A 16,402-nucleotide genomic window follows, 5' to 3' on the forward strand; every position below is an offset into this window, starting at 1 on the left:
TAATCAATTGTTTTAATAGTAAATACATTGTAATAATTTTGAATTTTGGATTTGGAATTTTGTGGAAAAACCTGAGCACCAGGTTAAAAAAAGCAATTGAATTAATCAATTGTTTTAATAGTAAATATATTTAACTAATTTAGAATTTTTTTTGTGGGAAAAACCTGAGCACCAGGTTTATAAAACCCACTTGGTTAAACATATTTAGTATTAAAACAATAGATTTTTTTGTGTGGAAAAACCTGAGCACCAGGTTAAAAAAACCCACATGGATAAATCAATTGTTTTAATAGTAAATAAATTGTAATAATTTAGAATTTTGGATTTTGTGGAAAAACCTGAGCACCAGGTTAAAAAAACCACTTGGATTAATCAATTGTTTTAATAGTAAATACATTGTAATAATTTTGGATTTGGAATTTTGTGGAAAAACCTGAGCACCAGGTTAAAAAAAACAATTGAATTAATCAATTGTTTTAATAGTAAATATATTTAACTAATTTAGAATTTTTTTTGTGTGGGAAAAACCTGAGCACCAGGTTTATAGAACCCACTTGGTTAAACATAATTATTATTAAAACAATTGATTTTTTTGTGTGTGGAAAAACCTGAGCAGCAGGTTTAAAAAAAACACTTGGATTAATCAATTGTTTTAATAGTAATTATATTTAACTAATTTTGAATTTTGTATTTTGGGGGGGGGAATCTGAGCACCTGGGTAATAAAACCCACTGAGTGTTGAATGAATCAATTGTTTTAATAGTAAATACATTTAACTGATGGAGGATCTAATCATCTGGAATCACCTGAGCATCAGGTTCTCAAACCACGTGGTACAACTGTTAGTAATACGACAATTGACCTTTTTGTGTGACCTGAGCACCCGTCGTGACCCGCATTGCTGACGGATGACCAACAGGTTACGGGAAATACAGTCGGCACTTTGATTTTGTGTGAAAACCTGAGCACCGCTCGACTTGGATTAATCAATTGTTTTAATAGTAAACAGGTCACGAAAGGGAGTCGGCTGGCTGACGGATGACTGACAGGTTACGGGGAACGAGTCGCCACTGGGACCGACTCCCGTGACCCGTCGGCGCTGCGGCCGGCTCCCACGGGGAACGGGAGTCTGCCGCAGCGCCGACGGGTCACGGGGAAAGGGAGTCGGCCGCAGCTACGGGGGCAATTTGGAGTTGAGTGTCTTGCCCAAGGACACATCAACATTGGCTACCAGAGCCTGGGAATCTTCCCATGAACAGCGCTTTGTTTCACACACTGTCATTTACACACTGATGGAGGATCTACCTCCATCAGCGCAGCACCTGCCCATCAGGACTACATTCACAAACCGTAGATCAACTACGGGGGCAATTTGGAGTTGAGTGTCTTGCCCAAGGACACATCAACATTGGCTACCAGAGCCTGGGAGTCTTTCCATGAACAGCGCTTTGTTTCACACACTGTCACTTACACACTGATGGAGGATCTACCTCCATCGGTGTGTAAGTGACAGTGTGTGAAACAAACAAACAAACTGATGGAGGATCTACCTCCATCAGTGTAGCACCTTCTGTCTATCACGAGACTAACCACTTTTTATTCTCCTCCCTTCATCTTATTCTTCATCTTGTCCAACTCTGTGACTCTGTCCTTCATCTTTCTCCCAAAGCAGCCGAGAGTCCTCCTCTTGAGCCGGAGACAGACGTCCTCCAGGATCTGTCTTTCGTCTGTGAGCTTCTGGATCTCTGACTCGTGGCTTTGTTGTTTCTGAACCAGGACCTGCTTCTCCAGCTCTAACCGCTCTGCCGTGTCGATCTGCTCCTGACACTTTTCCTCCACAGCTCTGCATTTTGAGAGCAAATTCTTAATTCTCGTCGCCAAGCCATTTGCCGTCAGGGCGCTCTTCTCTTCAAGAGCGTCATATTTGTCCTGCCAGGACTGGTTGCTCTGGCTAAGCAGCTGCTTTTGGGCCTCAATTGTCTCAGTGAGACTGAGGATCTTCTCTTCCAGTTGGCTTAAGTGAACTCTGGGCTTAACTGTCAGTGTCTCGCAGCTCTTTCTTTCCAGGTCACACGCTTGTGTGCATCGGGCTGGAATAACACTCACCGTCTCCTCCTCTTGGTTTTCCACAACCACTTGCTTCCCTTTTTTCTTATTCTGCTTCGCCTCCATCTTATTCTGCTTCACCTCCATCTTATTCTTCATCTTGTCCAACTCTGTGTCTCTGTCCTGCATCTTTCTCCCAAAGAAGCCTAGATTCTTCTTCTTGAGCTGGAGACTGACGTCCTCCAGCATCTTGTTTTGGGCTGTGAGCTGCTGGACCTGCTCGGTCTCTGACTCGTGGTTCTGTTGTTTCTGAGTCAGGACCTGATTTTCCAGTTCCAACCGCTCTGTCTCGGCGAGCTGCTCCTCCAACTTTTCCTCAAACTTTTCCGTCATGGCAAGGCGTTCTGAGAGCAAATTCTGTATTGTTGTCTCCCAATAATCTCCTGTCAGGACAGTCCTCTGTTCAAGAGCCTCACATTTGTCCTGCAAGGCCTGGTTTTGGCTTTCAAGTGTCTGGATCTTTTCTTCTAGTGTCTCTGAGCTTTGGGACTTCTCAAAGAGATGTTCGTTCTCTTCCTTGAGAATATGAATTATCTCAGTTTTCTCATCGAGACGCATCCTCAGACTCTGGATCTCATCTTCAGAATGAAAAATAACCCATTTCAGATGGGCTATATGTTCGTGAGACAATGGAAATTCCCAAGATTGATATTGACCTTGAGGAGGTTCCTGAGGACGGTCCTGTGGAAGGTCTTGTTGATTGTCCTGAGGACGTTGCTGGCGACGACCGTGACGGCGGCCAGCGCCGTGTCTTTTGTTATTTCCGCAATCCATGAAGCAAAGTGGAGAGGCGCAGAGAGATATATGTATCCTGAAGGTTTCTGTGGTGAGTCTTTAACAAGACGGTTGTGGTGTATTAATGACTTTGGCGCTGGTTGTCAGTAATAACTTGCCGTGAAGATCCGGAGAAAAAAAGGATTGAAGATGTGCCTTGGGCAGCTGGGTCTCTATATAAAGGTTTCCCCACAGAAAAGTGGCTTTGACGTGACATCGTGATGTCACAACATTCTATTCTATTCTGTTTCAAGATCAAAGGTTAAAGGCTTTGTGCTTGACTTCAAAATAAAAGCACAGGATTTTCTTTCTTAAATTCTTTTAAAGAAAAGGCGATCATGTCATTCAAGCCGGCGTGCGGGCTTTGTGCTTGACTTCAAAATAAAAGCACAGGATTTTCTTTCTTAAATTCTTTTAAAGAAAAGGCGATCATGTCATTCAAGCCGGCGTGGCGTGCAGCTTCCGGCCTGCGGGCTTTGTGCTTGACTTCAAAATAAAAGCACAGGATTTTTTTTCTTAAATTCTTTTAAAGAAAAGGCGATCATGTCATTCAAGCCAGCGTGGCGTGCAGCATCCGGCCCGCGGGCTTTGTGCTTGATTTCAAAATAAAAGCACAGGATTTTTTTTCTTACATTTTTTATAAAGAAAAGGCGATCATGTCTTTCAAGCCGCTGCGGGCGTGGGGGGCAGCATCCGGCCCGCGGGCTTTGTGCTTGACTTCAAAATAAAAGCACAGGATTTTTTTTCTTACATTTTTTATAAAGAAAAGGCGATCATGTCTTTCAAGCCGCTGCGGGCGTGGGGGGCAGCATCCGGCCCGCGGGCTTTGTGCTTGACTTCAAAGTAAAAGCATGAATGATGCAGATCTACTTAAATCACTGCAATGAGAGTTGCAGGATGGAAAGTCAAATTTAAAAAAATCCCAACTCACTTCATTGCATCCCCCCTGCTTCCTCGCGCATGCAGCTGCAGGGTCTCCCTCTTTCTGGCTGCGTGGTCTCCTCCATGCTGTTAACTGGTATGACCTGATGTGGGACAGGCTGGTAGTGTGAGGGCTGAGCATGTTGTAAATATGTTGTTAAAATGGAGCAATGACACACACTGTCAATGCTTTATTACCTCACCCAACAAGATGTGCTCTGTTTATTTGTTTTAGTTTGATTGCTTTTTGTCAGTAGGGTTATAAAAGCAAAACTAGCCCCATTTATTTGTAATTGGCTGAAGGGTGTACCATGGGAGAACCTTTTACATTTACATAACAGAACCATATTTTTCAGTTAAATTAACTTTGCCAGACATGGCCTTGTTCTGCGCAGTGCCTTTTTGTTATTGTAGTGTGTTAAGCTCGATATCCACCCCCAATTCCATTCATCAAACAACACTTTGATATGAGTTTTCAAAGCAATGTGAGGAAGCTGCTGGAACCCAACATAACACAAGAGATTTGTCCGGCTAATCTTAAGTGGTAAAAATGGCTCCTCGCTCCTTTGAAGAAACTAAATGAGCCTGTCAGGCAGAAATGAGGGCGGCCCTGGGGAGACAGGGGAAACAGGTCTTACTGGCCTGCCACCACTAAAGCAGGGAGGCGCCCGTCAAGCCTCTAGGACAGGATGTGTCTATATTCACGCATGATGACGACTCGATCAACAAGCGCCTTGTCAACTCCGTCACAAGAGGAGTAGACTTTGGATTTTAGACGAAACAAAATTCAGCATTTGTGAATAAGTAACTGCCTTCAACTGCTCAGTAACAAGAGTGCATTAACTCACACAATTATACACTGTTCCATGTCATATTAAATCTGCTATTATAACTTTCTTTGTTCTTTTTAAAAAGAGGCAAGTTTTTCTGATGAATACATGTTGGAGGAAATAACCCATATTTCATGAATCCTCTACCTGCTGATTGTGATGTAATTTAGGTTGTGCTCGAGAAACACAAACCAGTTTGTAGTTCCTGTGTGTTTTGTGCGCTCACACATTCTGTGACGTACTTTGATGTCAGAGAGTAACCCGTCTGTGCAGAGAGACAGCATTGAACTTCATGCCCTTTGACACAGTGAGCACACTGTGATGAAGTGAAACAGTAACTATACATTGTGTAAATGTCTCGGGTCATGTTGTACCTCCCTGTACTGAGATCAACAGACAATTGGCAAACCAGTTTCCAAACATTCAACCTCCAAGACACGTGCTGGATGTCGGTTGTTGACTGTTGTGTTCACTGGAAGGCTGTCAACACAACTGAAACCTGTTATCTGTCGCACTGATTGAGTCGTGTGGTTGTTGTCAGTATTCTTCGCCTCAGTCTCCTGTCGCACAGACATTGTACTTCCGTCTGTCTCCCGCTCTTTCTCTCCCGCACAGCATTCCACCCTCAAATGTCAAAGCCAAAAACAAAGCCTTCATTCACAAATGTGGGCACGGGGAGAGCTCACAGGACTGTGTTCCTGCCACTGGACACACGGCTTAAGTCTAACAAGGCGTATCACAGGAGTATGTCAGGTGTAAAAACTCTGGATCACAGAAGACTAGCAGATCTCCTTTGTGTGGACCTCAATCAACAGAGGCTAATGAAGGAATATTTAGTTGCCTTTGTTTGTGCTTCATTATGTACTTTGAGAGAATTACAGAAGGGCATTTTTACTCTGGGTCTCCACAGCAACAAGAGGTTCAGTGAGAAACTTGAGGGCTTTGCGAGAGTTTCAAACTTTCCCGTCATGCATCGTTGTTTAGTGCCACAGACTCCCGCTTCCTTTTGTACTGAAGCCTCGCGTCTCTCTCTGATCCTTAGAGCAGTGCAGCAGTGGGCCGCGAGAAGGCCGAAGTGGAGGCAGCCAAGGGTGCAGTGGAGGGCCAAGCAGGACGCCTGACCCTGGAGGCCGGGCGGCTGCACAGGCGCGCACAGGAGCTGGAGAACGAGGTGGCCAAACTCAACCGCATCGTCGATGAGGCCAAACTACAGGAGAGCAAGCAGGGCGACAGAGCCGGCCGACTGGAGGTAAGGGGTGTCCAGATGCATGAAGAGTGGTCAGTCACAGAACTGCTGCCGTTTAATTACATGACTGGTTTAGTTCTACACTGCCACCGCATCATATTACCCTACACAAGCGCCTTATATGCAACAATGTCTGCTTAACAGAAAGAGAAAAAGCTCTTGGAAGAATCTTTGGCTGAAATTGAGGAGCAAGAAGAGGAGATGTCGCGTGCCAATCGAGCGCTGACCATTCGGTTGGAGGATGTGCAGGTGAGATCAGCAGCGCTGCACGCAGAGACGTTTCACAAGGACGGTTTGGCATCTTTGACATTGTGTCCTTCTCCAGAGGAACTTTTCCAAACTGTGCACTGAACACAATCACTTGGAAGGGAGGTTAAAAGAAGAGAGGACTCAGAAGGACCAGTACAAGGACATGAAGAATGGCATTGAGGATGAGAGGAAGATGCTGGACCGCACGGTGGAGAAACTTCAGAAGGAGGTGAGAGGACTTGAGTCTAGAGTAGAGAACATTTCATCCCAGCAGGCGACGCATTGGGTGGAGGCTCCGTTTTGGTCAAATGCATTTATTATTTGTCACGTGTAGGTTTCTCCCCCCCAAGCCCCAAAGGATGAGCCTATAGATGATATTTTGTAATATCTTTTATTGCGACTGCAGACTGTGCCTCTGCTCTCCTCTTTCTCACTCCTCAGTCCCTACGGCTCCTTTATGGGGAAGGGCACACACAGATTAGCCCCAACTGGGGCTGATTAACAATCAACCACCAGCTGAGGTGGATTAGACTTGGTCCCGACACTGTTCCCCGAACCACACCCCTGCTCCACCCACTCTGCAGCCGAGCCGAAACACCCACCGGTGCCACATTAATCTTTGAGACTGATGAATCTCTTATCAAAGGGTTGAGTTGAGCTCTTAAATATGGAGTAATTAAAACAATGCTAAGGCCAAGTGCTCCTGAAGATTACTAAATAAAACTAGTCACAGAAAATAACTGTTCTTTGGGTCTTCTTTTTAGAGCTAGAAGAGAGGGTATCAGGTGGAACTGTAAAGAATGCCTTTCTCAAAAGGATTCCGGTTGGATGTGAAGTCATTGCCTTTTCCTCACATTTATTTCTGTCTCCCACCCTGTGCTCTCCCCCACTGTCCTCTACCTCCCTGTGCCTACAGATGAACGATATCGTGGTGGCGTCCGAGTCTTCCACTCTGGAGCTCCAGGAGCAGATCGATATTTATAAAGCGAACAACCGTCGGGAGCTGAGCGATCTGCAGAAGCTTCTGAAGGAGCGAGGACAGGAGTTGGATAAGTGCCTACTGACGACCAAAACCCTGTATGGAGAGGTACAGTGGACCACGTCAGCCTCATGTAGCGTAATCGGTCCTCAGCGAGGAGTTACAGATTGGAATGCTGACATTGCTTTCATGGTCAGCGTGGTCAAATCAAGACCATCATTAGTCAGCCCATCTGAGCCCTCGCATACAACAGCAGATGATGAGCCATCGTTTAGTTTGACCCCTCCCACTAACATCATCATGTCCTGATGTCATCGCTTAGGTATTTCTGCTCCCTGCCGTCCTCTCAAACCCTAAACATCGTATTAAAGTGAAGCAGTTGAGCCGAGTAAAGTTGTGGGAAATCTCTGTTCTTTATTAAATTATTGTTTACGCTCGGAGTTAGAACTTAAAGGGAAATGTGGAGATGTCCTTTTTGATTTGTGGCCACAACACCGTGATGGTGAAACTTAACAGCCTGTGACCACTCGGTATTGTTTCAATTCAAGCGATTTGTCCTTGTCAGGACTTGAGAATGTAAGGAATGTTTTTGTTGAAACTAGTAACAGATGAATGTGAACATTTTATGTTAGAAAGAGGATGGCTTATGTATTTTTATGTATTTAGAGGAGAAAGGGGCCATACACACAACAGAGTAATACACATAAGAGTACATCAAAGGTCACTGGTTTCAGTGCCTGACACTTTGTGTTTTAGTGGATTTAAAGAGAGTTCTGTTTGAGATTTGATGTGGTCATGTAAAAAAAAAAAAAAATTTGCCCACTCGTAGTTCTATGAAGTAATATTACATGTTGTTGGAGGTAATGTGCTCAAAAGGAATTAATGTGGCAATAATGTAGAGAAGAAAACTTGTAAACATGCTGAAACAATGACGATTACAAAAACATTTAAAATGTTTTTGGAGGCAGAAAATGCCTTTAGCATGTTTTTTAAACAATGTACCACAACTCTAACCCTGTAAACAAAGCCCTGCCTGCTTACAATGAAGACTAGGCACCTTTTCAATAGAGGTGTTGGCAGGCTGTGCTCCGCTCTTAATAATCTCAAAAGGCTTTATAGCAAAGAAAAAAGAAGAGTATTGAAATTATCCACTGGAAACTGTCACTACTTTCAGCCTATATTTGAAGATTTTACTGATCTGGATGTCCCTCATAAGGGCTTTCAGTAAGTTTGTATGGAAGGACATGGTCAGCATTCTTTTCCTGTCTGCATCCAGCTGGTGCACAGGAAGAGGAGGATGTCAGTATTGTGATATCATTGTTGTGAAAGCTGTGTTGGCAGGATTCACATCCTCCTCCTGCATTTTTCCTGAGACTCAGATTGTTCTGCACTCGGGCCTAGTGAGTCCATTTTTCCAGCTGCTCTCAAATGCCTCGTCCATCTCCACCCATGTGGACTTGGTTGACTACAACTTAAATTATTAAGTGGAGGGCACATTCAATCTTTTCTTTTCTTTCTTTTCTTGTCAAGAGACACCTTCCCAAAAAGGCTGCGATAAAACAGCACTATGCTGTGTGGCCAAGTTGTACTCCCTAGATCTGCTTTATTTAGTCATTACAGTAATTGATTAATGTACTTGAGTAGTGGTGTTCAGGACACCTGAGTGAGGATGCACAATTATCCCATTACTTGTATTATTAAGTCAGTGTATGCTTAGCTTCATGGCTTTGCTAATGTATGAAGTACTTACATGATGAAATATGGAATTATTCTGCACTAATGGCTAAGTATTTGTTCTGGGTGGGACATATGTTCAGATGATGATTTTTCATTGTCTTAGCATTAAGCAATGGGGGCAATTGTCTTGCTGTGGGGGGCACAGCTGCTGAATGAACACAGGGGGAAACTAGCTGCACTGGATTCATTAATCACTCGGGGGAACCATATCATATCTTCCCTTGGCAGCAACTAAATTGTTGCTACAGTGTTGATACTTAAGATCCTTACGTTACATACGATAAGAAGCTAGATGACATGTTTAACAGGGAGATAGACCTTCAAGAAGTGGTTATCGCTATGCTTAGGGTTTAATGCGCCACTGAACCCCTTTCACTAAAAGGAAAGGACAAAATACAATGTTTGTTGTAACAATATGTGGTTTAGGTCTTTATCCAGGGGAATGAAATGTGTTAGCAATCAGCAAGTTTCAGGAATATGTATGTGTGAAGTATATTGATTCATTTCGTTGTAGTTGTCAAACCGGGAGGAGGACCTGCGGCAGTGTAGGAGTGAACGAGACGAGGCCGTGCTCAAGGAGACGACTCTGGAGAAAATGGTCCAGGATCTGGAGCTGGAGGCCAACAAAAAGGCCAACGCTAAAGATGAAAAATCTCGACAAGTCAAACACTTAGAGGTGCATAATGATGTCAATCAAAGCCCCTACTAAAGGCCGATAGACCTCAGTTGTTGTTGATTATGTACGGATGTAATTGCTTCGTCCTGCAGGACAGGATCGCCCAGCTGGAGTTGGACCTGGATGAGGAGCGTCAGAGTGGAGACCAGCTGATGAGCAGGATAGACCGGGGAAGAGAGCAGGTGAACTCATTCTCATTATGTGTGCTCGCCTGTGTCGGTCCATGTCCCCTTTAGTCTTAACAGACGCGTCTCTGTTCCATCTCAACCTGTAAATGATATCCAGATCTCCTGTTGCTATGTCTTCCACCTCTAACATCATGACCGCAGTCACTAATCTCTGAATGAAACAAATATGTGATCTCCACAAAACAAATATAATCCTGAAAGAGTCAATTCAGATGATATAAATGCTGGTTGACGGGTTATATCAGTGCTTTGGTGCATGTGCTCACTCAGGTGTCGGCATATCATATCCACACTGCAAAATTCCCAGTTTATTTCAGGAATGGATACAGTGGACTGGTTATTGCTTTGTAAGGTGATCTTGCATAATCATTCAGGTTGGTGGCCTGCCAGTGGGATCTAAGAGCGACGATCCAATGTTCATGCATCAGTCACAAAAGACACCCCTTAATGCACCGCTCGAGCCAAAAAATGCAATCTGCCAAATGTCTAAAGTTTTCAGGTTCTGGAGTTCACTTGGAAACAACGCTCTGTAACTTCATCCTGGGAACAAATCCAGTTCATGTGCTCGAAGTCTATATCCTCACAAGCAAAGGCTCCAGTTATCTGCTCTGAAGCTGCCGACAGAAGCCCGATAAAGTAAAACGTCTATACTGTATGTGTGCTTTTGTGATTGGTGTTCGATTGTGGGAGAGCGCTTACTAATCAGGGTCAGGATGTTGCTTCTGGTGGTTTTGAAATACGATAACTTTATTAGAACCTACTGGTTTATGCAAATGTGTATGTCTTGTGGTCAAAGTTTCATAGGACAGTTACATCTCCTTAATATTAAGTGAAAATCATTGAGATCCAAACAGGTCTGTACAGTTTGGCTACAGGTTCCTCTCAGTCCGGGATTGGCACAGATTCAAAAGTTGTGACCAGAAATAAATATTATTGTGCGTAGCGTAGCTTAGTGCTGTCGAGTAGTGTTTTAATTCTCCTTAAATGATTTCCTTTTTTTAAAATAAATTCCTGGCAGGGAGAAACGAGTGTCATTGAGGCATTGGTTCATTCAGCATGAGGCTGAGGCCGGTTGTCAAGGCAACATTTGAGCTTTGTGCACTCAGAGTGTAGTATGGCTGAGTGCTAGTGGTGTGTGTTAGGCAGTGCGCACACACACACACATGAATGCATGCGGGTATGTGCTGGTGTGCTTTAATGTCTGCGGGCGGGAGAGGGAGTGGGGGGGGGGGGGTGTATGGCAATGGGATGGAGGGGTGGTGGGGTTGCAGCATAGGCAGCAGTAGGAACACCTGCGTCTCTCCTGGCACCAGGTGCTCCTCCGCTGTCTAAATGAGAGTAATCTCCCCTCTCCTCTCCTGCCGTCTTTCACAAAGCAGATTAGTTTCGCTGTATGTTCCAGTCTGCTGATTCAGCTCCCTCAAGCACTGTGCTGGGTGCACCAGTTATAGGGGCCATCGTTCATCAGAGCAGCCCACTGTCACCCACTAATTGGCATAAAATATCACCAATTCTAAGCTCCGCTCACAAAGAAAGAACCATCACCGCTGGATCGATTTCTTTTCATCCTCTGTTCTTTTGAACCAGGCTCTCACTAAGCAGTCATGTTCATGTAGTAAGGCCTCTCTGGGTTGATGTTTTGTTCACAGAGTAATATATATGAGGAAATCAGATTAATATTAAAGGATTACTTCAACATTTTTTAAATATAAATATTATTATTATGTTGAGAAGATCTACGTATATCTCTTACTTATCTGTCTGTTAAATATAAGACCAGCAGTAACTTATCTTAGCATAAAAACACATGTGATACAGAGTGAAACAGCTATAGCCTGGTAACTATTATGTGTGTGTTTTGTTTTTATTACAACCATTTGTCACTGAGTAGACACGAAAATTTAAACAAGAAGTGGAATGGTGCATCAAGAAAAACCAGCTCACCAGTTGACGAAGGGCCTTTGAGCATTAATTCTTCTATTGTTAAGCATCTTGAGTCACTGAGCGCTCCGGTGGTTTATGGTGTGAGTGAGACACAGACAATGTCTGATAATAATTGCCATCAGACTGTTTGGGACCGTAGCAATGACAGTGTCTGGACTCGGCTTGACAGGTGGAGCAGATGAGGAATGAACTCCTGCAGGAGAGGGCTAGCAGACAGGACCTGGAGTGTGACAAGATGGCTCTCGAGAGACAGGTACACACTCTCCTGTCTGGAGGAAAACAAGTACACACAGTGTTGCTCTACAAACTCAGAACAAGGCACCAACTCATTTCATTCACATTTCTTTTCATAGTTTTCATCAGATTTTCATCCATTCTCACATTAATTTCTCATTCTGATTTTTTTATTCTCCAAAAACATTCTTTTTCCCGCACTTCTCTCTTTGTCACCTCTCTAGACCAAAGAACTGAAGAGCACAGTGGCTGATTTAGAGGGCTCCCACAAGTCCAACAAAGAGGGCCAGCTAACCCAGCTGGAGACTCGCATACAGGAGTTGGAGGCGAGGCTGGAGGGGGAGGAAAGGTGAGATGAAGGCTCCGATGGGGGCTAGAGATGAGCTGTGGTCAGGGTGATGGAAGAGAGAAGGTTGACTGAGAAGTAGAGAAAGGTTCATTAGGTTGGGTGTGCAAGCCAGGTAGTCTTCTCGATAAAAGTATACTTAGACACTGATGACATCAATGTTGGAGCTTATATAGAAGAGCACAACTAGAATAGTGGATTAAATGTTGTAGATCAGTAGGAATTGTAGCTATACACTCATTTCTACATGATTTTGTTATTTAGAGATAGAGTCCAACTTTGATTGGTAAGATTCTGTCGGAGACTCTTACGAGTTCCTCGTACTTTTAGGTCAAAGATGAATACAAGAGTGAATGATTTGCCGCAGGACATGTACAGTATGATGATGCGTGGCGTTTATGTTTCAGGGAGCGCGCCAACCTGCAGCTGGTGAACCGCAGGCTAGAGAGGAAGGTCAAAGAAATGATGATGCAAGGTGAAGAAGAACATCACTCTATTCAAGATCAAAAGGATCAAGTACGTATTACGTAACTCGTTAAACTCAATTTACTACAGATCTTGATTTAATAAATAGACATATTTGTTGTTCTCCCTAATCACGTACGCGTTGATCTTATCGAAGTTGAATCTGCGCCTTAAGGCCTTAAAAAGGCAGATGGACGAGGCGGAAGAAGAGATCGACCGACTGGAGCACAGCAAGAAGAAGCTGCAGAGAGACCTGGACGAGCAGCAGGAGGCCAACGAGCAGCTCCAGAGCCAACTCAAAGCTCTGCGGAGTGACCTCAGGTAAACCTAGAACAGCAGTTTGTCATTACTTTACATTAAATGTCATTTAGCAGACGCTTTTATCCAAAGCGACTTACAATAAGGGCATTCAACCATGAGTACAACCTGAGAACAACAAGAATCAGGAAAGTGACGTTTCTTTAAGAAAGCCCAACTACAAAAATACCATGAGTGATACCATGAGTGATACCATGAGTGATACTCATCTGTTTTTATTTAAGATATAGTCGTAGAAGATGTGTTTTTAGTTTCCGGTGGAAGATGTAGAGACTGATGTCAGTGGGGAGCTCGTTCCACCGCCGAGGAGCCAGGACAGCAAACAGTCTGGATTTTGCCGCTTGATTAGCTCGAAGTGATGTTTCTCGTTATAAATTGTTTTGTGTCCTCCAGGCGTAAGAGCACCTCCGCTCCGCTGCTCAACGCTCTGGACGACGACGATGACGACGACACCAGCACCGACGGGGAGACGTACTTCAGCTCGTCACTGGGGTACAAGCGCTCCTTGAGTCAGGAAAACATCTTGTCCACCTTCACGCTGTAAACAAACCCCGGGCCGGAGGAGGAAGCTGCTTTACATGCATCACCGTTGGGCTAAGCCGCTGGAGATCTGTGCCGTGTGCGCTTTGAAGAAAACTGTAGATATTACACTGAACCATCCGTGTGATTAATTATGTGTACAATCTTGATGCCCATATATTCACTCAGTATTATTTGAGCAGCTTTGAGAATAAAGGATGAAATCATAGAATTACGTAGATTTTAAATGTATATACTGTTTAATTTGGTATTTTTATATCCCCAAATTAAGTTTTATGTCAATCTGCCAGGTTTATTCTGAGTGGACTTTCCTTGGGTTTCACATGATTATCCGAGCATTAGTAAACTTGAAAACGCACTCGTTGATGTAAAGCGACGCAACCAGTACTGCCTTTGTGAACAATATGAAGTTCTTAACCCTCAGTTTGTATGCCTATGAAGATTGTTACATTTACCTGCAGTATATGAATATTCATTTTTATACCATTCAGTTAACTGAAATATATTTGCCTTTTCTTTTTTTTAAAGATCAAATCCGAGTATATGAAGTGATGAGTGCCAGGATGTTTCTCTTATTTATTCACAGTTTAATACACAATATCCTGGTTTTAGAGAACAATAAATGAGGGACTTTGTGCACATCCATTTTCATACAGTTTTATATGGTTTGATACAAATAATTGATCCATGAAAATATTATCAACATGCATTTTTTTTTAAATTTTAGAACACCTTACTCCAAATATTAGTAAAATCACATTATTGCTTTAACATCTATTAGAAAACGCTGCTTTGTGCAATCATGTGACAATATCTAAAATAACTTTCTCTTGTCTTTTCTGTGATTATTGAATCAGACTTCGAAAAGTTACAGCACTGAACAAGCCACATATCAAAAAACACTAAATCTCTGAAGACGTTTTTGTACCGAAAACACTTTGATTTAACTTCTAGCTTTGGTGGTTTCCCTCCTGAGTGAGGCAGTGTTGTTACTGAACATGGTTTAACTTTGTGTTTAAACTCGTACATGTGCAATTGAATTGTGCCACTGTGCACATAAAACATTGCAATTCCGAGTACATGTGCCTCCTCTAATTTTTTTCTGACCTAAATGAGGGAATTTCTTCAGATGAGATAAACTGACTTTGATGTTTTGCTACACTGTGATAATTTCCACTCTCTGTTGGCTCTTTGCTGAATAGTGTGACAACTGTGGAGTGGACAACTCGCTGCCACTTCCTCTCTGTACGCATCTGTATGTTCATCAATCCTGCTGAGGCTAAAATAAAGTTACTTCCAGTTACTCTCAAATACTTTTCCCTTTTGAATACTTTCCGGCAACTGATTTGAACATTTAAATATCCCTTCCAGACATGTTTTTAAGAGGTATTTTAAAATTCAAAGAATTAATCCTAATTTAGTTACTAATTTGTGTTTTATGTTTTCTCCAAAAAAGGTCCAAATGCATATTTTAAAATTCTTAATATTACATCTACCTTTTATCTGTCATTGAACAATCTATTCATTAATATGCAAATAATTCTAAATTAAGATTAGTTTTCAAATCCCTTTTTTTATGTGAAAATAGTCTATTGCAAGTAAAATTATATTCATTAAAATTATCAGCAACATGTTATAGAAGTAAATACAATTATTGTAATCGGTTTCTGACAAATGAATATTTTCACAACTTTTAGGACTCAATTTCAGGCACAAGTACTGCAGTGTTTCCATAATGCAAAATGTGAATGTTACAAAGCATATCAAGCAATTTAAAAAAAAAACGATTCTCTCTTAAATCTAGTAGTGTAGAATTATAAGGTTCTGACTGTGTTGAACACTGACTTCATTCGAAGCAGCTGTGTCAATAGCTGCTCTTTATCTTTCATTTGGTGCTCAGTGGGTCAGTATTTCTCCTGCTGGAACATATAAAGCATATGAATCCTGAGTTTGGTGCTGCTTACCTTTCAGTGCAGAGCTTTGACCTCCTTCAGTCTCTGGCGTAACAACAAAAATAAATCCTGGCGTCTACAGTTGCAGCAAGCAGTTGAAAGTCATTGATTTGGGTCATATTGTCGAGATATTCATGTACCTTGATATTAAAGAATCTTTTTAGAATGATAAATCTGGAGGTGTAGACTTCCCAGTCTGAAATCTTTCTTTACAATCTACAGCTGATTACAGCAGAACAAGGAGGTGACGGGACTGGCCTTTCTTATTCACACTGGCCTATTTGGCTATTGTTGGCAGGGCATGACCTTCATTTGTTGCTATTCTGTGTGGAACAAACACATCAACCTTTCGAGTGCGACAGTATTATCTCTCTCTCTCTTGTGTCAAGCCAAGCAGTAAACTAGGGTCTGCAGGTCGGCCGGCTTAAGAGGGGAAAGTTGTGTGTATGATTAACAAGGTGATCATTCTTGGGATTCCTTAATGTGCTTGAGTGACTTCAACAAGAGAGACTGCTGGTAAATAAAGAGCTAGGCAGCTGAGAGGGAACTGAGGAGGTTTTCTTAGATTCAGGATTTGACGAGCTACTCCTTCACTCACGGCGCTCTCTATTTCAAACTTATGAATAGGAAACATACGAGTATAACAAGTCTTACAGGGATCCAGAAACAATTATGGCGGTTAAGTGTAGGTGGACAGAAACAATAAAAACATTCTGTTCCAATATCACAGTGCCATGCTGCCCCCTATCGGTCACAATGGTTCTAGGTTTCATAGTGTTGGTTCTCAGCGTTCAATTATGTTTCTACTTGCAAACACAGGAATAATAATGACGTAGTAAATAGTAAATGGTGTGTAAGTGGGAGTGGAGGCTGGTTATTATCACCTGGCCGAGCGTT

At 42.7% G+C, this 16,402-nt stretch overlaps 1 protein-coding gene across 2 annotated transcripts in view; it reads left to right on the forward strand.

Moving 5' to 3' along the window:
• The window catches only part of cgnl1 (cingulin-like 1), a 35,359-nt gene extending 20,495 nt beyond the window's left edge, over positions 1 to 14,864 (forward strand). Inside the window, exons 9-19 of one of the 2 annotated variants that reach the window (XM_056412464.1) lie at positions 5,674 to 5,880; positions 6,022 to 6,126; positions 6,203 to 6,355; positions 7,043 to 7,213; positions 9,357 to 9,518; positions 9,611 to 9,700; positions 11,820 to 11,903; positions 12,109 to 12,233; positions 12,638 to 12,746; positions 12,853 to 13,016; positions 13,407 to 14,864. In XM_056412464.1, coding sequence (XP_056268439.1) covers positions 5,674 to 5,880; positions 6,022 to 6,126; positions 6,203 to 6,355; positions 7,043 to 7,213; positions 9,357 to 9,518; positions 9,611 to 9,700; positions 11,820 to 11,903; positions 12,109 to 12,233; positions 12,638 to 12,746; positions 12,853 to 13,016; positions 13,407 to 13,557 — 1,521 coding nt within the window. In that variant the 3' untranslated portion in view covers positions 13,558 to 14,864. The remainder of the gene's footprint in view (positions 1 to 5,673; positions 5,881 to 6,021; positions 6,127 to 6,202; positions 6,356 to 7,042; positions 7,214 to 9,356; positions 9,519 to 9,610; positions 9,701 to 11,819; positions 11,904 to 12,108; positions 12,234 to 12,637; positions 12,747 to 12,852; positions 13,017 to 13,406) is intronic. The other variant, XM_056412465.1, reaches the window with a different exon arrangement.
• Positions 14,865 to 16,402: the final 1,538 nt, after the last annotated feature.

This window comes from Pseudoliparis swirei, chromosome 4 (genome assembly GCF_029220125.1).
Source record: "Pseudoliparis swirei isolate HS2019 ecotype Mariana Trench chromosome 4, NWPU_hadal_v1, whole genome shotgun sequence".
In the NCBI taxonomy this organism is placed as follows: domain Eukaryota; kingdom Metazoa; phylum Chordata; class Actinopteri; order Perciformes; family Liparidae; genus Pseudoliparis; species Pseudoliparis swirei.